At 53.6% G+C, this 17707-nt stretch overlaps 1 protein-coding gene and 1 long non-coding RNA gene across 8 annotated transcripts; one reads left to right on the forward strand and one right to left on the reverse strand.

Annotated features, from left to right (window-relative positions):
- The first annotated feature begins 1635 nt into the window (after window positions 1–1635).
- On the forward strand, window positions 1636–10327 carry N4bp3 (NEDD4 binding protein 3). Of its 6 annotated transcripts, none has more exons than XM_052757944.1 (6): window positions 1636–2065; window positions 5507–5968; window positions 6354–6701; window positions 6966–7478; window positions 8134–8388; window positions 8511–10327. In XM_052757944.1, exons 3-6 carry the CDS (start codon window positions 6384–6386, stop codon window positions 9036–9038), a joined length of 1614 nt encoding a protein of 537 aa, XP_052613904.1. In that variant the 5' UTR covers window positions 1636–2065; window positions 5507–5968; window positions 6354–6383; the 3' UTR covers window positions 9039–10327. The 6 variants fall into 6 exon arrangements, with proteins under 6 accessions (XP_052613904.1, XP_052613906.1, XP_052613903.1 ...); XM_052757946.1 differs by having other exon boundaries at window positions 5507–5575; XM_052757945.1 differs by lacking the exon at window positions 1636–2065 and adding an exon at window positions 2278–2475.
- Window positions 10328–14849: 4522 nt separating this feature from the next.
- LOC128122409 (uncharacterized) lies at window positions 14850–17689 on the reverse strand. Of its 2 annotated transcripts, XR_008222423.1 has the most exons (3): window positions 17574–17689; window positions 16858–16923; window positions 14850–16630 (listed from the first exon to the last, which is right to left on the reverse strand). It is a non-coding gene; the product is annotated as an uncharacterized LOC128122409 (long non-coding RNA). The 2 variants fall into 2 exon arrangements; XR_008222422.1 differs by having other exon boundaries at window positions 16858–17676.
- Window positions 17690–17707: the final 18 nt, after the last annotated feature.

The following is a 17707-nucleotide window of genomic DNA, read 5'->3' on the forward strand; positions in this document are numbered from 1 at the left end:
AGGAGTTCAAATCCATCTTCTGCTACAAAATGAGTTCAAGGGCAGCCTGCCCTACAGGAGACCATTTCTCAAACAAAAAAGAATTCAGAGTTTAGCTTGACCTCTTCTCTCCTCAAGAATGTTCTTGAGCCGGGGTGGTGGTGATGCATGTCTTTAATCCTAGCACTCGGGAGGCAGAGGCAGGTGGATCTCTGTGAGTTCGAGGCCAGCTTGGTCTACAGAGCGAGTTCCAGGAAAGGCTCCAAAGCTACACAGAGAAACCCTGTCTGGAAAAAACCAAAACCAAAACCAAACAAAACAACAAGTTCACCACTACCGCCTGGCTTGTTTTGTTGTTTAAATGAAGTAAGTTTTGCATGATACATTACCATTTGAATTTGGGGTACTGGGAATTGAACTCAGGGCCTCAGGTGCACTCTGAGTGCTTGCTCTACCATTGAGCCACACCCAGCCCTCTGAGACATTTCAAAAAGAATGGCAGAAAGTGCTTCAACCCCTGCCTGACACCAAGATGAAACCCCACAACTAGTATGGAATCACCCTCACTTCTCCTTCCTTGCAGCACAAATCTGCAGTGTGTACATAAGGGTTTACCTAATTCACATGTGTGAAATCACTCCATACGTGGCCTTTTGTGGGTGAGTTCGTGGATTTGGCATCGCTTTTTAGAGTTTTATCTGAGTTGTAGCACAGGATGGCACTTATCCCTTTTCTGTGGTAAATAATATTCCGCTGTACGGGTGGACCACACTATCCCTTATCGATGGAGAGGTTGATCTGTTTCCTCCTTTTGACTACTGTGCACAGTATTGTCATGAATCTCTGAGTACAAGTACCTGTTGACATACCTGATTTCAGTTTCTTTGGCCATACACCCAGGAATGGAAGTGCTAGGTAATATCCCAAAATCCGTTTAACTTACTTTTAAAAATGAAACGAGGCCAGGCGGTGGCGTGTGCCTTTAATCCCAGCACTCGGGCGGCAGAGGCAAGCGGATCTCTGAGTTAGAGGCCAGCCTGGGCTACAGAGCGAGTTTCTAGACAGCCAGGGCTACACAGAGAAACCCTGTCTCGAAGTGGAAGTGCACATACACGTGTATGTGTGTGCCTGCGTGAGTAAATGTGCACCACGTGAGTGCAATGCCCCCAGAGGCCAGGGCATTGGATCCCAGGGAAATGGAGTTGCAGAGGGTTGTGAGCCGCCACGTGGGTGCTGGGAACCAAACCCGGATCCTCTGTTGCTCTTAACCAGAGTCATGTCCCCACACACACATCCTCACCCATCTGTAATTAACTTTTTAAGGGAGAAAGGGCGTTCTAACTTCCTGAACTTGAACGTGTTTGGGTGTCCAGCCTTCTGTTTCCGTCCCGCTACAGCCTTACCCGGCCCATGTGACTCATTTACATTATCGGTCTGGCCCCTGAAGGCATCTGAACCTGCCGCCCCTAGAAGGCATCGGAGGCAAACTAACCTCCCTCCAAAATAAAAGCCCTGCTCCCGATCCAGCTGCCAACGACTGGAGACGCAACGACTACACCTCTTCGGCTCTCAGAGCGGAGGAAAGTGGTGCTCACCTGGGAAAGGGGCGGCGAGGAGCAGAGACGTGACCGCCCCACCCCAGCGCGCCAGTTTGGAAGCTGGTTCTGGAAGGAAACCGGGAGAGGCGGGCGAGGCCCGGAGCTGGAGGAAGGAGGAGCAGCCGGGAGGCGCGCGCTCTGGAGCCTCGGCCGGGTCCCGGTCTGCGGTGCAGCTGCACGCGAGCGAGCGCGGCACCGGGGGATCGCCCCGCTGCACCCCCGAGCCGGGGCGGGGCTCAGGTCGCTCGGGGGCGGCGTCGGTGTCCGCCTCCCACATCCGGGGGCCGGGCCGGGCTCTGGGGCTCGCGCCGCGCGGGTGAGTCAGGCCGGGTTTTCCCTCCGCCTCTGGGGCCAGGAGAAGAGTGTCGCCCAGCGCGTCCTCTGCCCGCCGATCCGGCTCCCGCGCCTGCCCGAAGAGCCTGCGAGGAGAAAGGTTCGAGACCGAGCTGGGGACTGCAGCGCGCCCTGAGATCCTCGGCGCCAGCATGGTAAGTGGGCAGGGCGGGTCGCCGAGGTCGTTGTCGGACCCCGGCGGGGGATGGCAGGATGCGGTGCGAGCCCCGGTGTCCTCCGCTCCCGCGCACGAGGCTGACCTGTACGTGAGCGTTCCGTGGAGCATCGCCCGAGACCCCTGCGCCGCAGCTAGGAGGGGCTGGCGCCCTTGGCGCAGGAGTCTGACCTCGGCCTCCGCCCCCTGCAGCAGCTCCAGGCAGGCCCGGCAGACGGCGGGCGGGATGTGTGCACCCCACCCCGCCCCCCTGGGTAGCTCTGGGGCCTCCCGCAGTTCTGGGATCTCTCGCTTTCCTACTGCCTGCCCGGGCGTAGTTCCATCGGGATGGCCAACCTGTCTTCTCTGCCGCCTTCCCGGGGACACCGCTCACCTGCCCTCGCCCTCAAGGTATCCTCTTCCTGCTCCAGCCCCCTACCCTGTCTAGTCCTCAGCCAGCGACCTGCGGATAGGGGATGTCCCGAGGTCCGGGACTCTGTTCCAGTCCTGACCTCAGCCTTTGACAAAAGTGAGGACCGGGACCTTGTCTCTATTCAGATGGGGACCTGGGACGTCCCCACCCCAGAAGTGCATATTGGTCATGACTGTCCTTGGGAGGGAGCAGAGGCGGGAGGCCCTCCTGGACCTGGTGATCAGCCTCCTCCCAGGCTCTCCCAAGCAGGGCTCCTCTGCCGACTGGCTGCGTGTGGGTGTGTATGTGCGAGACTGTGAATGAAAGCGACCAGCCAGCTCCCAACACCGCCTCTAGCAGTTTCCAGAGCTTCGAGTCTCTAAGCCATCGCCACTTCCACTATCTCTTCCTACCTTCTTCCCCCAGGGCGGGCTAGGAGAGATCCTGGGAGGGGGTGAAGTTCCATCCCACCCAGCCTATCCGTAGATGCCCTTGAGAGAAACAAGCATGGGGGCTGGGAAGGCTACACAGACAGCAGTGTATGCGGGTGGAAGGTGACCCCTAGCTGGGACAGCTGGGTGTAGTATAGAGGGCTTTACTGGGGGAATCCAGATTGGCCCTCGGAGTGGGATCTTAGACGAGTCGTGCTTCCTTTTAAGCCTCAGTTTCCTATCTGTAGATAAGGATCCTTACTGCCCTGTCTGTCTCCACCGACTACTGTGGAGAGAGGATGTGACATTATGAAATAGAAGAGCTGAGAAACACTGAAAAAGCCCTGTGCATTGAGCGAGTCGGAATAATTCTGCCGAGGGGGCAGGGTATGCCAGCCACCCCCACCACCTCTCAGGCTGTCCCCATTTTTGGAGTTGGGACATTCCAGTCTCATTCCTCTGGGGCAGCTGCAGACACACCCCTCAGAAGGGCTGATCCCCCCCAGCAGGTGGTGTGACCCTCCCCTGGGTCTAATGGCAGGGGATGGGACTAATGGCAGTTCAGCCAGACAGTACTCCTACCACACGGAGGCCGAGGTGCCCCAACTCAAAGGAAATGCAAGGAAAGCTGCGTCTTTGAAGCCAGGACACTTCCTCCCGTGCAGCTGAACATGACCTTGGTCACGCATGTCATTTCCCTCTTGGTCTCCTTGTTTCCTCCAGTGAAGCAAAAAGTAAGCGTATTCACAGGTGTGTTTTGAAGAGGTACCCAGGGTCTGGTGCTGGGGTGCCCCACTATATGTCACTGAGCACCTCTATTTAGGGATTTCTGCTCTTCTGGCATTACGTGGGGGCAGAGGCAGATGGGAATGAAGGGGTTCTGCTGTGGCCAGCTGGGTAATGGTGTGTATTCAGCCCCTTACAGAGCCCCAGGCATTAAGATAGGCGCCCTACTGTGGCAGCACAGCCCAGGCACTTGGTGGAAACCCCCGCTTTCTGCTCTGCTCTGGTCCCCCAGAGGTTCTGAGGCACTTGCCAGCTCTCTCTCCTCCACCCCCATCAAATCACAGGCCATAGAGCCTGCACAGCTGCCCTGGTCTGAGCAGGCAATCCCAAGGCTTCTAAGCAACGGGCAAGAAGGAATGTGCGTATTGGGGGAGGGGCAGAGGTAGGGTGGATTTTTCAGGAGGAGGGTTTGTCTCCAGACTAAGACCTGGGTGGCCTGGGGCCTCAGCCCCGCAGATGGAGCAGGCAGTGAGTGCAATGTGAGATGGGTGGATGGTGGATGACCTTGCACAAACTGTGTTGTCCGCTGCTGGATACGACTGTCCTCGAACACACGTTTCTCTGTGGACCCATACTCTGACACTGTGTTCTGTATAGAGCTATTTACATAGTGGGCGCCATAGGATGTCAGTTTTTTCTCTTGAGACTGGAAGTGAGTATCTGCACAGAGGAAGGTGAGGGTGTGTGTGTTTGGGGTGAAGTGGGCATGTTTGGCAGTGCCCCCAAGCCCTGGGCACACAGGACTTAACAGTTCACAAAGCCCTTTCATCCCTGTTACCTCTCTGTCAATCATCCTGATGGAAGTTAAGAGAGGCAAGGCAAGATGCAGGGACAGGCATTTAGGGTCCCCTGGGAGGGAGAGAGAAAGAACATTTCGAATGCAGTGATGTCTCACAGGGTGGGCTTGTCAGGGCGAGGCAATGTTGAATTCCGAGGCAAGGTGACCCTGTTCTAGTTCTTTTGGTTGTGGGTGCCATCCTGAGTCCTGTCAGACACTTGGCAGCCCTGGTGTTGGGATCCCATGCGTTCTTATACTGCCCAGCTCTGTGCGTCTCCAAGAGCTTGCCTTTAAAAAGAGGGGTACTGGGGCCATAGCCCCCTGGAGACTCCTACAAAGTGCCATGTTACTATGGTAGTCCCAGAACCTGGTTGAATCTCTTGAATTTACGTGACTTGTGATATCCCTAGAAGGGTATGACTCTGTTCACACGGGACTGGGCAGAGTGTCCAAGCTCAGACTTGCACCCCACTTTGAGTGGTGTAAGACAGTTATTCAGAAGAGGACCACAACGTTGTTTTTTTTTTTTTTTCTTTTCTGCCGAGGGTGCAATCGAGGGCTGTAGAGTGGGGTAGGGACAAGGCCTGCCCTCCCTCTACCAGAGAGAGCTTTGTCTTCCCAAACACAAAGCCTGGAAATGGTTGAGGATGGAGCCTCCTAAACCATTGTTTGGGGTGGGAGTGGGTGTCCCGGAAGCATATTGGGTGGGTGGTGGTGGGTACTTCCAGTTGCAGCCTGCCTGCCAGGCATCTGCCTGGCATCGGGAGCAGCTGTGTGTGGGGGTGGGAGGCAGAAAAGGTGCCACTCAGCGCCGGTTGTTTGCACTAACCGTATGCCAGGCAATGGGTGTGGCACAGGCACCAGTCTCCAGAGTGTTGGGCCCCAGAACACATGAGAGAGTCCATAAGCCTGGTCCCTTGGTGTGGAGTTGGAGTGTGTGACTAACTTAGCCTTGGGTGTTCAGTGTTGACCGTGGCTTCAGGCCAGGCCTGGACTAGGTGCCTGGCCCACATTATCTCACACCTTTTTTTTCAGCATCCCTAAGTGATAAACGCTGTCTGCCACTGACTTTCTCTGCTCCCGGGGAAGACAAGGCTCACAGAGGTTAGGCCTGGCTAAGGTCCTGGGGACATGGCTGGTGATGGCTAACGGCAGAACTCAGTGGCATCACAGAGCACCACCAACCGCTTCTTCCCTCTGCCTCCCATCGTTGCCTGGATCTGAACACCTGTTCCGGAAACAGGAGCCATTGTTCCTCCCCTTAGGCCCTTCCTGTGTGGTCACCATCCTTCCTCCCTGTGGGCCTTTCCTGTTAGTATATCCCTCCCACTGTACCCTCCCCCAGCCCCACCCACTCCAGATGTTTCCTTGGGGAGACCTCTGACCCTCTGAGGGAAGAGGGGCTTCCCACCTCGAGAAGACAGAGGAACAGATCTCCAGTCCTGGTTCAGTGTGCTTGCTCTGCATGCCACAGATTTGGTGGAGAACCTGTCAGAAGTAAGCAGGGTCATGGGGCAGACTGCCTGAGTCCACCCTCTGCCCTGTGCTGGCCCAGTTCTAGGAGGAGGGCCCTGTCGTACTGCTTGAGGGTCTCCCTTTCCTGCCTTGCCTCTACACTGCACACCAGACCCCCATCTGAAACTGTTCCTTTCGGTGTCCCAGTGGAAGCCCCGTGGTTTTTTTTTTTAGACTTAGTGTGACACAGTGTTCAGTGTACCCTTTCCCTTGCCATTCTGTGAATCCTATCCTGTTCACGCATATCTGCCTCTGATGGGCCTGGGCAAATTGGGGACTAACAGATGGCACGTGTCTGGCTTTAGAGCATCTGGGGACTTGGGTACTGAGTGCCCATCTGCCACTAATGGAGCCTTCTGATTCTCAGAGTCAGCTGCCTGTGCCCTGTTGAACCTTCATGGCCACAGCCTCCGGCCCTGCTGGCATTGCCATGGGCAGCGTGGGCAGCCTGTTGGAACGGCAGGACTTTTCCCCCGAAGAACTTCGGGCTGCACTGGCTGGGTCCCGGGGCTCCCGGCAGGCTGATGGGCTCCTCCGGAAAGGCTTGGGCCAGCGTGAGCTCTTCAGCTACCTGCATCTCCCCAAGAAGGACGGCAAGAGCAGTAAGCGAGTGCCTCGGAATGAGCCGGACTATGCCACCCTCTACTACCGCGAGCATCCTCGGGCTGGTGACTTCAGCAAGACTTCCCTGCCTGAGCGGGGTCGCTTTGACAAGGTGCACCGACCTCTATTGTGGGGGTTTGGGCCCAACTTGGAGACCATGACGCTTGGGTGGTCAGCTGGGAGGCCCTGACGATAGGCTAGGGCAGGCTGGAAGTGTGAGGAGTCTGCTCCATAGGGGCCAGCCTGAAGTTTGACCACTGCTTCCCTGTGACATGTACCCTGTATTCTCAGAGGGGATCCTGAGGACCTTCAGAAACCTCAGGTAGGCAGGAAAAAGTGGCCAACCCTACTCATGCCTGTGTTCTTTTCCTGGCAGTGCCGAATTCGTCCGTCGGTGTTCAAGCCTCCTGTGGGCACTGGGAAAGGCTTCCTGTCCATGCAGAGCCTGGCGGCCCACAAGGGCCAGAAGTTGTGGCGAAGCAATGGCAGTCTGCACACGCTGGCCTGCCACCCACCCCTGAGCCCCGGGCCTCGGGCCAGTCAGGCCCGTGCACAGTTGCTTCACGCCCTCAGCCTAGATGAAGGTGGCCCTGAGCCCAGTCTTTCGGACTCTTCCAGCGGGGGTAGTTTTGGCCGGAGTCCAGGCACTGGCCCCGGCCCCTTCAGCTCCTCTTTGGGCCACATTAATCACCTTGGGGGTTCACTGGACCGTGCTTCAAGGAGCCCCAAGGAGTCTGGACCTCTGGCTGTACTGAGCTGCCTGCCTGAGCCACCTCCCCCCTACGAGTTCTCCTGCCCCGCTGGTGAGGAGGTAGCCATGTTGCCTGAGACCTGCGAGGAACTCAAGAGGGACCTCAGTGACCAGGATGTCTCTAACCCCTTTACCCAGGTGAGGGAGTCCTGCCCTGGAGTAGTTTGTCCCTTGGCATTGAGATATAGGCCAGATTAATTTCTGATGGCTGGTACAGTTGGGGGTGGGGACAAACCATGACCAAGTCCTAAACACAGTATGATATCGAGGGGCAGCTGTACGATAGAGGCAGCGGAGGGTGGGACCAGAGCAGTGAGATGGACGTTTATGCCCCTGATGGTGTCCTTTCTCCCATTGGTCTTAAAGGAAGACAGAGAAGACACCTGTAGGCCGGGACTATAGCTCAGGGGTAGTGTGCTTGCCTTGCATGTGTGAGGCCCGAAGTTCCAGTCTCAGCCCTGAAAAGAAAGAGAATTCTAACCTTAGCTATCCCTCAACTACGTATCAGAGATGCCCTGTCACTCTGGTTCTGTCTGGGAATTGTGTAGGAAGGAGGGAGACAGTCTCTGTGAAGACCATGTGTTAGTAACGCTCTCTGTGGAGAGCCTCTTTGGGTGTGAAGCACATGTGGCCAGGACGCTGGGCCCTGTGGCCTGGGTGCAGCAGACACCTAGGTTTAGTGGTGGCAGGCTGTGGGCACAAAGGAGCATTGTTATGAGGGGGCCGGCTAGCGGTGGAAATCTGAGCGAGGCTGTGCCCGCCACCGCTAACCAGTTCCTCTTCCTCCCTCTAGGTGCTAGAGGAACGCCAGCGGCTGTGGTTGTCTGAGCTGAAGCGCCTGTATGTGGAACGGCTGCATGAGGTGGCCCAGAAAGCCGAGCGCAGCGAGCGCAACCTCCAGCTGCAGCTGTTTATGGCCCAACAGGAGCAGCGGCGCCTGCGCAAGGAGCTGCGGGCTCAGCAGGGCCTCGGCCCGGAGCCTCGGACCTCTGGTCCCCAAGTGGAGGCTGACCCCAGTGCCCGGGCGGAGGAGGAAGCCCGATGGGAGGTAGGACGCCATCGTAGGCATCAGCTTCTGTCCTGGTCCCATACCCTGTTGCCTCTACCCTGCAGCCGGCCCCAGTATCCTTCTGTGCTTGGCCTTTGCTCACGGTTTGTCCCTACACCCAGGTGTGCCAGAAGACGGCGGAGATTAGTCTGTTGAAACAGCAGCTTCGGGAAGTCCAGGCGGAGCTGGCCCAGAAGCTGGCTGAGATCTTCAATCTGAAGACGCAGCTTCGGGGCAGCCGGGCACAGGCCCAGGCTCAGGACGCCGAGCTGGCTCGGCTGCGGGAGACGGTGCGCAGCCTGCAAGAGCAGGCGCCTCGGGAGGAAGCCCCAGGCAGCTGCGAGACGGATGACTGCAAGAGCAGGGGACTGCGGGGGGAGGCAGGAGGCAGCGAAGCCCGAGAAGGGGCCGAGCAGCTGCGGGCTGAGCTGCTGCAAGAGCGGCTGCGTGGCCAGGAGCAGGCGCTGCGCTTCGAGCAGGAGCGGCAGACTTGGCAGGAGGAGAAGGAGAGGGTGCTGCGCTACCAGCGAGAAATCCAAGGGGGCTACATGGACATGTACCGCCGGAACCAGGCACTCGAGCAGGAGCTGCGGGTGCTGCGGGAGCCCCCTACATCCTGGAGTCCCCGACTGGAGTCCTCCAAAATCTGACGCTAGCCAAGTGTGCTGACAGCAGGCAGGCTGTCAAGAAGATACCAGGAGATGGCAGGCTCCTCCCTTGCACTGGTCTGAGGCAGAATCTGTGGAGGCCAGTTCAGGGATGGGAGGCCCACCCAGAGGAGGGCTCCAGCAGGCAATGGGCTGGATAAGGTGCCTTGCTCCAGAAGCTATAGCAAAGTCTGGCTGGCAGAGAAACAGACCCAGGCAGGGCCCAGCCCTGCTCCCTTCAGTGGGTGTGACCCGGTAAAGTAGGTTGGAGCCATCGAAGCCTCAGCCCCAGGATGCAGAAGGGCAGGAGCGAGGGCGGGTAGCTGGAGACCTGGCATGAGGTCTACCTCCATGGAAGGAGCCAGGGGTGGGAAGACTGGCCTCCTCCAGAATAAAAGCGCATTTTCTATAAGGAGGCCCAGTTGATAACGTTGTCCTTGGCCTGAGTCCAGGGATCATGGATGATCAGATGTTCCAGGCTTTGGAACATTGTGCCCCTTTCCCTAGTCGTGGTGGTGGGAAGAGTGTGTGCCCCGTGCAGTCTCAGATCTTGCGTGTTGGAGAATGGAGGAGTGCTCTGCCTTGCTTCTATACCACACAGTCCTGAGCTGCTGTGTGGGCTGCAACCCCTTTCTTCAACACCGTCTGACGTTTGAGAAGAAACAGTACCGGGCAAACAAAAGGATTGGTCGGCTGAGGCATTTGCAGAACATGAAGTGTTTTTCTGGTGGGCTGTCTAGACCCTGGGTGCCCAGGCAGCTGCTGGGTTTCGAACCACCTCAAGACAGTTTCCTCTGGAACATGTTAAAAGTTCCTGTGGGCTCTGCCATCCCCAGCTGTGGTGTGCCCCTCCCTCCGTGGCCAGGGGCCAGAGGCAGGTGCAGGAACTGTGGGTCATTTCCATAGGCGGTTAGAGGCCTGTGGGGTATCTTATTTATGCAGAAGGTCTGGTTTGTATTCTAGAAAGCTCTGGGGAAGGAGCCCCTCATTCTGTACCTGGCCTCTAAACTGACCCTTTAAACCTCTGCTTCCGCTAAAGCTGGTCCTGGATCCTGTGAAACCCTTCAGTCACTCCTACCTTAGTGTCATGCATCCTGAGGGCTTGGCTCCCCTTGGGTTAGTAGTGACTGATTCAGCTGATACCTCTACCTGCCTTTTCTGTTCCTTTTTTTTTTTTTTTTGCATCAAGGTTTTGCTATGTAGACCAAACTAACATGGAACTCTGTGTAGACCAGGCCAACCTTGAGGGGTTCTGCTGCCCACGTGTTGGAATTACAGACCTGTGCTAATTACACCTTAGCCTGCCTGCTTTCTTTTACCTAGTTTTAGACAGGGTCTCCCAGTGTTACCCAGGCTGGCCTTGGACTCAAAATCCTCCTGTCCCTGCCTCCCAGACGCTGGGGTTATAGGTGTGCGTCTCCACTTTGGGGTCCCTTCCTCTAGAGCAGTGGTTCTCAACCTTCCTAATTCTTCAGCCCTTTAATGCAGTTCCTCATGCTGTGGTGACCCCAAAAATTATTCTCATTCCTGCTTCATAGCTACTGTCACAAATCGTAATGTAAATGCCTGTTTTCCAGTGGTCTTAGGTGACCCCTGTGAAAGGGTAGTGGACACCCCCCAAAGGGGTCTCGACTTCAGGGCCTGAGAACCGCTTCTCTGGAGAGACATCGCTTTGTTACAGATGCATCATGGGAATAGCTACCACAAACTCACTGTCTGCCTAGTGCTATGCTTGGTCCTTGTGGCCTTAGAGACACAAGGCAAATTCAGTGTGCTTCCCAGCTCCAGGGGAGAACATAGCTGTTTTGGTTTTGTTTTGTTGTTGGTTTTTTTGTTTTTTTTTTTTTTTTTTTTTGGTTTTGTTTTCCAGACAGGGTTTCTCTGTGTAACCATCCTGGCTGTATTAGAACTTGCTTTGTAGACCACATTGTTTTGATTTTTGAGACAGGGTCTCGATATGTAGCACTAATTGTCCTGGAACTCAATATATAGACTGGGCTGACTTTGAACTCACAGAGATCCACCTGCCCAACTGAACACACCCAGGTTTTTTTTTTTTGCCTCCAGTCCGTTCCTTGGCACCATTCAAGAATCCTGTCACAGGACTCTAGATCTCAGGCCATGACTGTGAGCCTCTGAGACCCAGCAAGTAGGTGCCAGGGCTTTAGATGACCAGCTCTGGGCTGTGACACCTGAATGATGAGCCCCACCTTTTTTTAGGGTGGAGGATTGGGTGTGAGTTGTCTGTTTCGGGATGCTGTGTTTATGATCTGTGAGTGGCAGGTGTGTAGATGTGCTTGGGGGTGGTAGGTGTGTTCAAGGGGGTGTGTTTGGGGCCCTGGCTGTAAAAGCCAGCTCCTGGGTGGAAGCCAGGAGTACTTCCTGATTCTCTCCCTTCCATTCCTTCCCAACTGTTCAGCCCTTTGCACTTGTCACACTAGGTAGATCCTGCATCCCAGACAGTTCTCTGGGAGTAGCTGACACACACACACACACACACACACACACACACACACACACACACACTCACAGGCCCGCACCTGAGCTCTGGTCCCCACCCGAAGAAAAGCAGAAGTGATTTAGGCAATCCAATCCCCACCGACCATGGTAACCGCTTCCACTTCTTAGGTCCCTGCAAATGCAAGTCTCTGGGCTAGCAGGCCCCTAGCAGTTCTTCCCTTCACAGGTCAGGTGTTGGCCTGACGTCTGCCTTACTTCCTCACCAGGGCCAGGAGCCAGTCGGGCCAGGTGCCCACGTGCCCACCTTTTGGTGTACCCACTCCACGGTGCACTTCCCCACCCAGCAATTACGACCTGGGCTGGCCAGTAGAGCCAGCGGGGGTGGGTGGGCGGTACCAAAACTTGGCAGTGGTGCCAGAAACCAAGGCCAGGCCCAGATGTAGAGGGGGAGGGCAGCCCAGAACCAGATCTCTTGTTAGCTCATCCTTGCTCGGCAAACCAGTTCCCTGGTCCCCAAGCAGGCTGGGTGGCTCTGGGGCCAGCTGGTCATAGAAGTCATTGTCACAGTTACTGGAGAAGTCTGTCCCTGTGGCCTCTGGAGGACCCCTGGCCCAGCCAGTTCTATGTGAAAATACAGTGAGCACCTCACGCTATTTCCAGATCCATTCCTTGGATCCCTCCTGTTCATCCAGTGTTTCTTCCTCTGAGCTTGTCACTTAACCAACAGCCTTCTAGGACCTTCCAACCTCAGTGATCCTGGCAGCACCTCTTGGCTCTGGAGAGCCCTCTGGTCTGCCTTGGCCCAGACCAAAGTTTACAGGGAGAGGACATGGTACTTTCTGGAGCTTTTGGAGGATGAAAGAAGAGGGGGCGCGGGGCAGTGGTGGCGCACGCCTTTCATCCCAGCACTCGGGAGGCAGAGCCAGGCAAATCTCTGAGTTCAAGTCCAGCCTGGTCTACAAAGTGAGATCCAGGACAGGCTCCAAAGCTACACAGAGAAACCCTGTCTCGAAAAACAAAAAAAAAAGTGGGGGGGGGGGGGCTTGAGCAGGCCCTGAGCTCGGCTGGGGAGGGAGCTAGGGCTCCCCTGGTTGAGCTCTGTGTTTGAGGTACCACACAGAGGTAGCCAGCACTTGGATGTTGCTTCTCAGAGAAAACTTTGCAGAGTCCCCCCCATGCCTGTCTCTCCCAGGTGTCTCTACACTGCTCTAATAACTGTTGGCTTACCTGACTGCATTGGGCTGTGAGCATTGCCGAAGCAGGTGGTGGCCTCCATTTCCCTTCAGACTGCTCTGGCTCCAGTCCTGGGGGTGGGAGTGAGGGAGGTAGAATATGGAAGCAAGGGTGACCAGACTCCCCCACTAACTAGTATGGCTTTGAGGTGAGGGCCTGGGGAATGTTTTAACTCTGAGCTATTTAGGGGCACTGGTTCTAGGTCAAGTCAGTGCCAAGTTCAGGGCTCTAGGACTAAGTTACTGTTCAGACCTTGGGCCGAATGCAGTTCATAAGTGAGGGAGACAGTGTCTTTGGGAGAGGATGAAGACAAGTCTACACTAGTGAATGCTGTTTTAGATAGCAGGGCCAAGCAGGGGATGAAGAGGATGCAGGGCTGAAGACATGGCTCAGCAGAAGAGACCTACCTGGCTGCTTTTCCGGTTCCAGGTTCTATTCCTATGCCTATAAGGTGGATCACAACCACTTGTAACTCCAGGCCCAAGGGTTCTGATGCCCTCTTCTGGCCTCCACAGTCACTGTATGCACATGATGAACAGACATACATGCAGAGAAAGCACCTACACACACACACACACTAAATAAATAAATAAAAATTATACATATATATATATATATATATATATATATATATATTTGTAAACAGAAAAAAGATAATCCAGACAAGACCGGGTTTCTCTGTGTACCTTGGCTGTCCTGGAACTCACTCTGTAGACCAGGCTGGCCTCAAACTCACAGATCCATCTGCCTCTGCTGAGTGCTGGGATTAAATGCATGTACCACCACTGTCTAACAGGTATTTCTTACTTTTGAGACATAGTCTCATATAGCTTAGGCTAACCCCAATTCTATGTAGCTAAGGATGGCTTTCTTAAATATTTATTTTTATTTATGTTTTGATGTATGTGTCTGTGTATGCATGTCTGTGCACATGTGTGCAGATGCCTGAGGAGGACAGAAGGCATCAGAGCCCTTGGAGCTGCAGTTGCTAGTGGTTTTGAGTAGCCTAGAGTGGGTACTGGGGACTGGATTCGGATTCTCTGCAAGAGCAGTACATGCTTTTTTTTTTTTTTTTTTTTTTTTTTTTTTTTGGTTTTTTCGAGACAGGGTTTCTCTGTGTAGCTTTGCGCCTTTTCCTGGAACTCACTTGGTAGCCCAGGCTGGCCTCAAACTCACAGAGATCTGCCTGGCTCTGCCTCCCGAGTCCTAGGATTAAAGGTGTGCGCCACCACCGCCCGGCGCAGTACATGCTTTTAAGCACTGAGCCATCATCTCTCCACCCCGACCTGAACTTCTGATCCTCCAGTTTTCATGGCTCCACCTCCTCAGTGCTGGTTGCATATGTCACCATCACATCTGGTTTAAGTAGTGCTGAGAACTGAACCCAAGGCTTCCTGGTAATACTCCACCAAGTGACACATTCCCAGTCCAAGAGTATATATAATTCGTGAGACAAAAGAGGCTCCTATCTAAGAGGTGAGGATCTCTGGGGCTCCCAGGAAGAACAGTTTATTTATTCTAAGCAGTGAGGTGGGAGGTAAGGCTCCCCAAATGCTGGGCAGGCTGGGTCAGAGGGGTATGCTTCTGAGTAGTGTGGAGGGGCATCCCCAAGTGAATTTGGACTTGGATATAACAGGAAGTATGGGATGAGTTCCAGGAAAGACAGTGTCCTGCCTGAACTCAGAAGGAGAGTAAAGGGAAGAGAGGGATGCAATCCTGGAGAGCTTGATAGGTGAGCTGGCACAGGGGTCCCTGAGTAAAGGAAATGGGTGTGTACAACTTGTGCACACACGGGACCCCAGACGTGGTGTTAGTTTACAATCACCATCTTGAATTCCTTCATGTGGAGAAGGACCTCACATTTTTTATTGTTTTTTATTTTTATTTTTATTTTTTTGAGGTAGGCTTTCTCTGAGTTCCTGGCTGTCATGGAATTTACTCTATAGACCAGGCTGGCCTCGAACTCAGAGATCCACCTGCCTCTGCCTCTTGAGGGCCAGGATGTACACCACCCAGCTCACGTTTTCATTATTTAACAAGATTTTTATTTTTAAATGTATGTTTTGCCTGAATGTAAGTCTGTGCAGCATATGTAACCCCCAGTTTACTTTCTCAAAAACCTTGCAGGGTTTTTTTTCCTTCTTTATTAACAAGGGGGTATTTAATCACACCTCTTTAATATATCACATTACACAATAACAAGAAAAACGATAGAAAATGGTGTAAAAATAAATCTATACTTATGTGGAAAGAGTGGGGACCCAGATATAAATCATTTGTTTTTCAACAACAACAACAACAAAAACCCTATAGAATAAGGGAAAGCCTAAGGCAGGGACACGATTTAACCAGAGCTGTTTGGCTTGACCTCCAAATATGGGACAAAATAAGCCACAATTTGCACTACCTTCTAAAATAGAATGGACACCGAGGGCTTTCCTGTTTGTGTGTGTACATGGAAGTCAGAGATTAACACTGAGGATATTCTTCAATCACTCTTCACCTTTTTTGAGGCAGGGTCTCTCACTGAATCTGGGTCTCATTATTTTAGCTATCCTTGCTGGCCATCAAGACCCAAGGACCTACCTATCTGCCTCCCCAGTGCTGGGGGTACAGGTAGATTTTTTTGGGTGGTTACCAGGGATTGAATTCTGGTCTTCAAGCTTGCATGGCAAACACTTCACCAACTACACTATCTCTCTAGCTTCGTTTTTCCATTCTTCTTTAATTTAAAAAATCAACTCGCTGGGCAGTGGTGGCACATGGCTTTAATCCCAGCACTTGGGAGGCAGAGGCAGGTGGATCTCTGTGAGTTTGAGGCCAACCTGGCCTACAAAGCGAGTTCCAGGAGACAGCCAGAGCTGTTACACAGAGAACCCCTGTCTCAAAAAACCAGTAAATAAACATCTCCTAGGAAACTGGCCCAAAAGAAAGAAAATACTGAGAAACAGCTTTTGATCACTCCACTTTGAAGCACTCTGCTCCAACAAAAACCAGAAGTCCAATCTGAAAGAGGAAGGAGCGACAGAATCAAGCGAGTAAGGAAACTCATACATAGGAAAAGTACAGAATAATACGGAACGCGAGTCCCGCCACGTCGTGAGAAAGGCACAAAGGTTCAAAGGTTCTAATGTGAGCCGCCCCAGGTTCCGGTAGAAGCCGGCTTTGTTCACACCCTGCTTGATGGTGAGGCATCCCGGGAGAGGAAGTGGGAAAGCCTGGGGCGTTCTAGAAAGCTTGTGAGGTCCTGCCTGCTCGGGTTCTTCAGTTCTGGCTCTTAGCCCCAAGCAGGGCTCATTCAATTTCTCGCCCCCGCGACTTCCGCGTGGGGCCAGGACCACCCAGGCTCCCGAGACACCGCCAGGCATCTCCAAGATGCTAGGGTCACGATGCCCCTACCGGCTGGTGTCACACTCTGCACCGCCCTCTTCCCTGCTGTGTTTCAGCAGGTTGTGCACCACAGTTTCCTCTTTTATAAGCAGAGGATGTCGGTCAGCTCCCAGCATCTCTGTGCTTATTCTGTTCCAGTAGCGATGAGGACTAAGTCCTGAGTCCAATGGAGCTTTTATCCTAAACGTTGGGGGAGGTAGAGATAGGGGAAAGGAGACAGAATCAACACAAACACACGATTTCAAGCCAAGGCTGTAAAGAAAACAAAGCTAGATTGTGCAAGGTGGGGGAGGCGGAAGAGGGGGCCATAAATGGCCGGAGGGAAACCAGCAGTAAAAAGCTGCTTGTCTTCCTCAGATCTGAGAGAGAAGAGAGTCTTCTTTATTCTGCTCCAAGGAAGGAGGGGATGGAGGAGGACCCTGGGTGGTGACCTGTAATCTCAGTACACAGGAGGTGGAAAGATGTCCTTCTTGACACAAGGAGTTCAAGGTCAGTCTGGGGTACCGAAGACCCTGTCTCAAAAGAACAAAAAGAAAAAAAAAAATAAAATTTTTTAAAAATTTAAAAATTAAAATTAAAAAATTTAGTCCTTTTCAGTTTGGGGATTACCACCTCCTCTCCTTTTGTACCTTTGCTCCCCCTCTTTTTCCCGCCTCAAACTCACAGTATGTGCCACCACCGCCCGGCTCCTTCACCCTTTTTAATTAAGGCAGATACACAACTCCCTACTCCATCTTACCACTAAAGAGGGGCGATTCACAGAGAGCAGCAGGTCCGGGGGCTGTGGAAGCACAGGGTTAGGCGACTGTCAAGGACAAAAAACAATCTTAAAGTTGTGTACGTGTAATGTGAACGTGTGTACGCGGGTGTGGTTGCGCAAGTGTGTGGAGCATTTTGATTGTCTCGCTCCATCACTCTCCACCTTAGTCTCTTAAGACATGGTCTCTTATTGAGCCTGGCGCTCTGCTTTTCAGCGACCTCAGCTGGCAAGCACGCCCGGGTATCCTCATGCACTGCCCACCCCCGTGCTGCAGTTACGGGCCTGTTTTATAACAGTACCAGGGATCCCAACTCAGGTCCTCATGCTTGCATTGCAAGCACTTTACCCCTTGCCACAGGACTCTGCCTTTAAACATTATTTGCTATTTCAAAAAGCATTACAGGAAATACGGAATCTCTGAGCCACGTACATGTAACGGTCTTTTGAAATTTTTATTTTTCGGGTGCTGGGGATGGACCGAGGGGATGGACCGAGGGACCTGCGCGTGCAACCTCTCCACCGCTGAGCAACGCCCGTTTTGTTTTTGTTTCTGTTTATTTGAGACAAGGTCTCAAATAGCTCAGGCTGGCCTACTTCACTATGTGCCCTTGAACTAATGATCTTCCTATAATTATAGGATTATAGGCAGGTGCCACAGTGCCCAGCTTTGTTTATTTTCTGAGACAGAGTCTCACTTTGTAGTCCACACTGGTCTGGACCTCGCGGCGCTCCTCCAGCATCAGCTTTCCCAAGCCCAGCCTCAACATTTGAGACCCAGGACTATAGATAGGACTTGCGGTTCGGGACTCCAGTTAGGTAGGTACGCCGG

Source organism: Peromyscus californicus, unplaced genomic scaffold (assembly GCF_007827085.1).
Source record: "Peromyscus californicus insignis strain IS unplaced genomic scaffold, ASM782708v3 Scaffold_3__1_contigs__length_106647218, whole genome shotgun sequence".
Taxonomy (NCBI): Eukaryota; Metazoa; Chordata; class Mammalia; order Rodentia; family Cricetidae; genus Peromyscus; species Peromyscus californicus.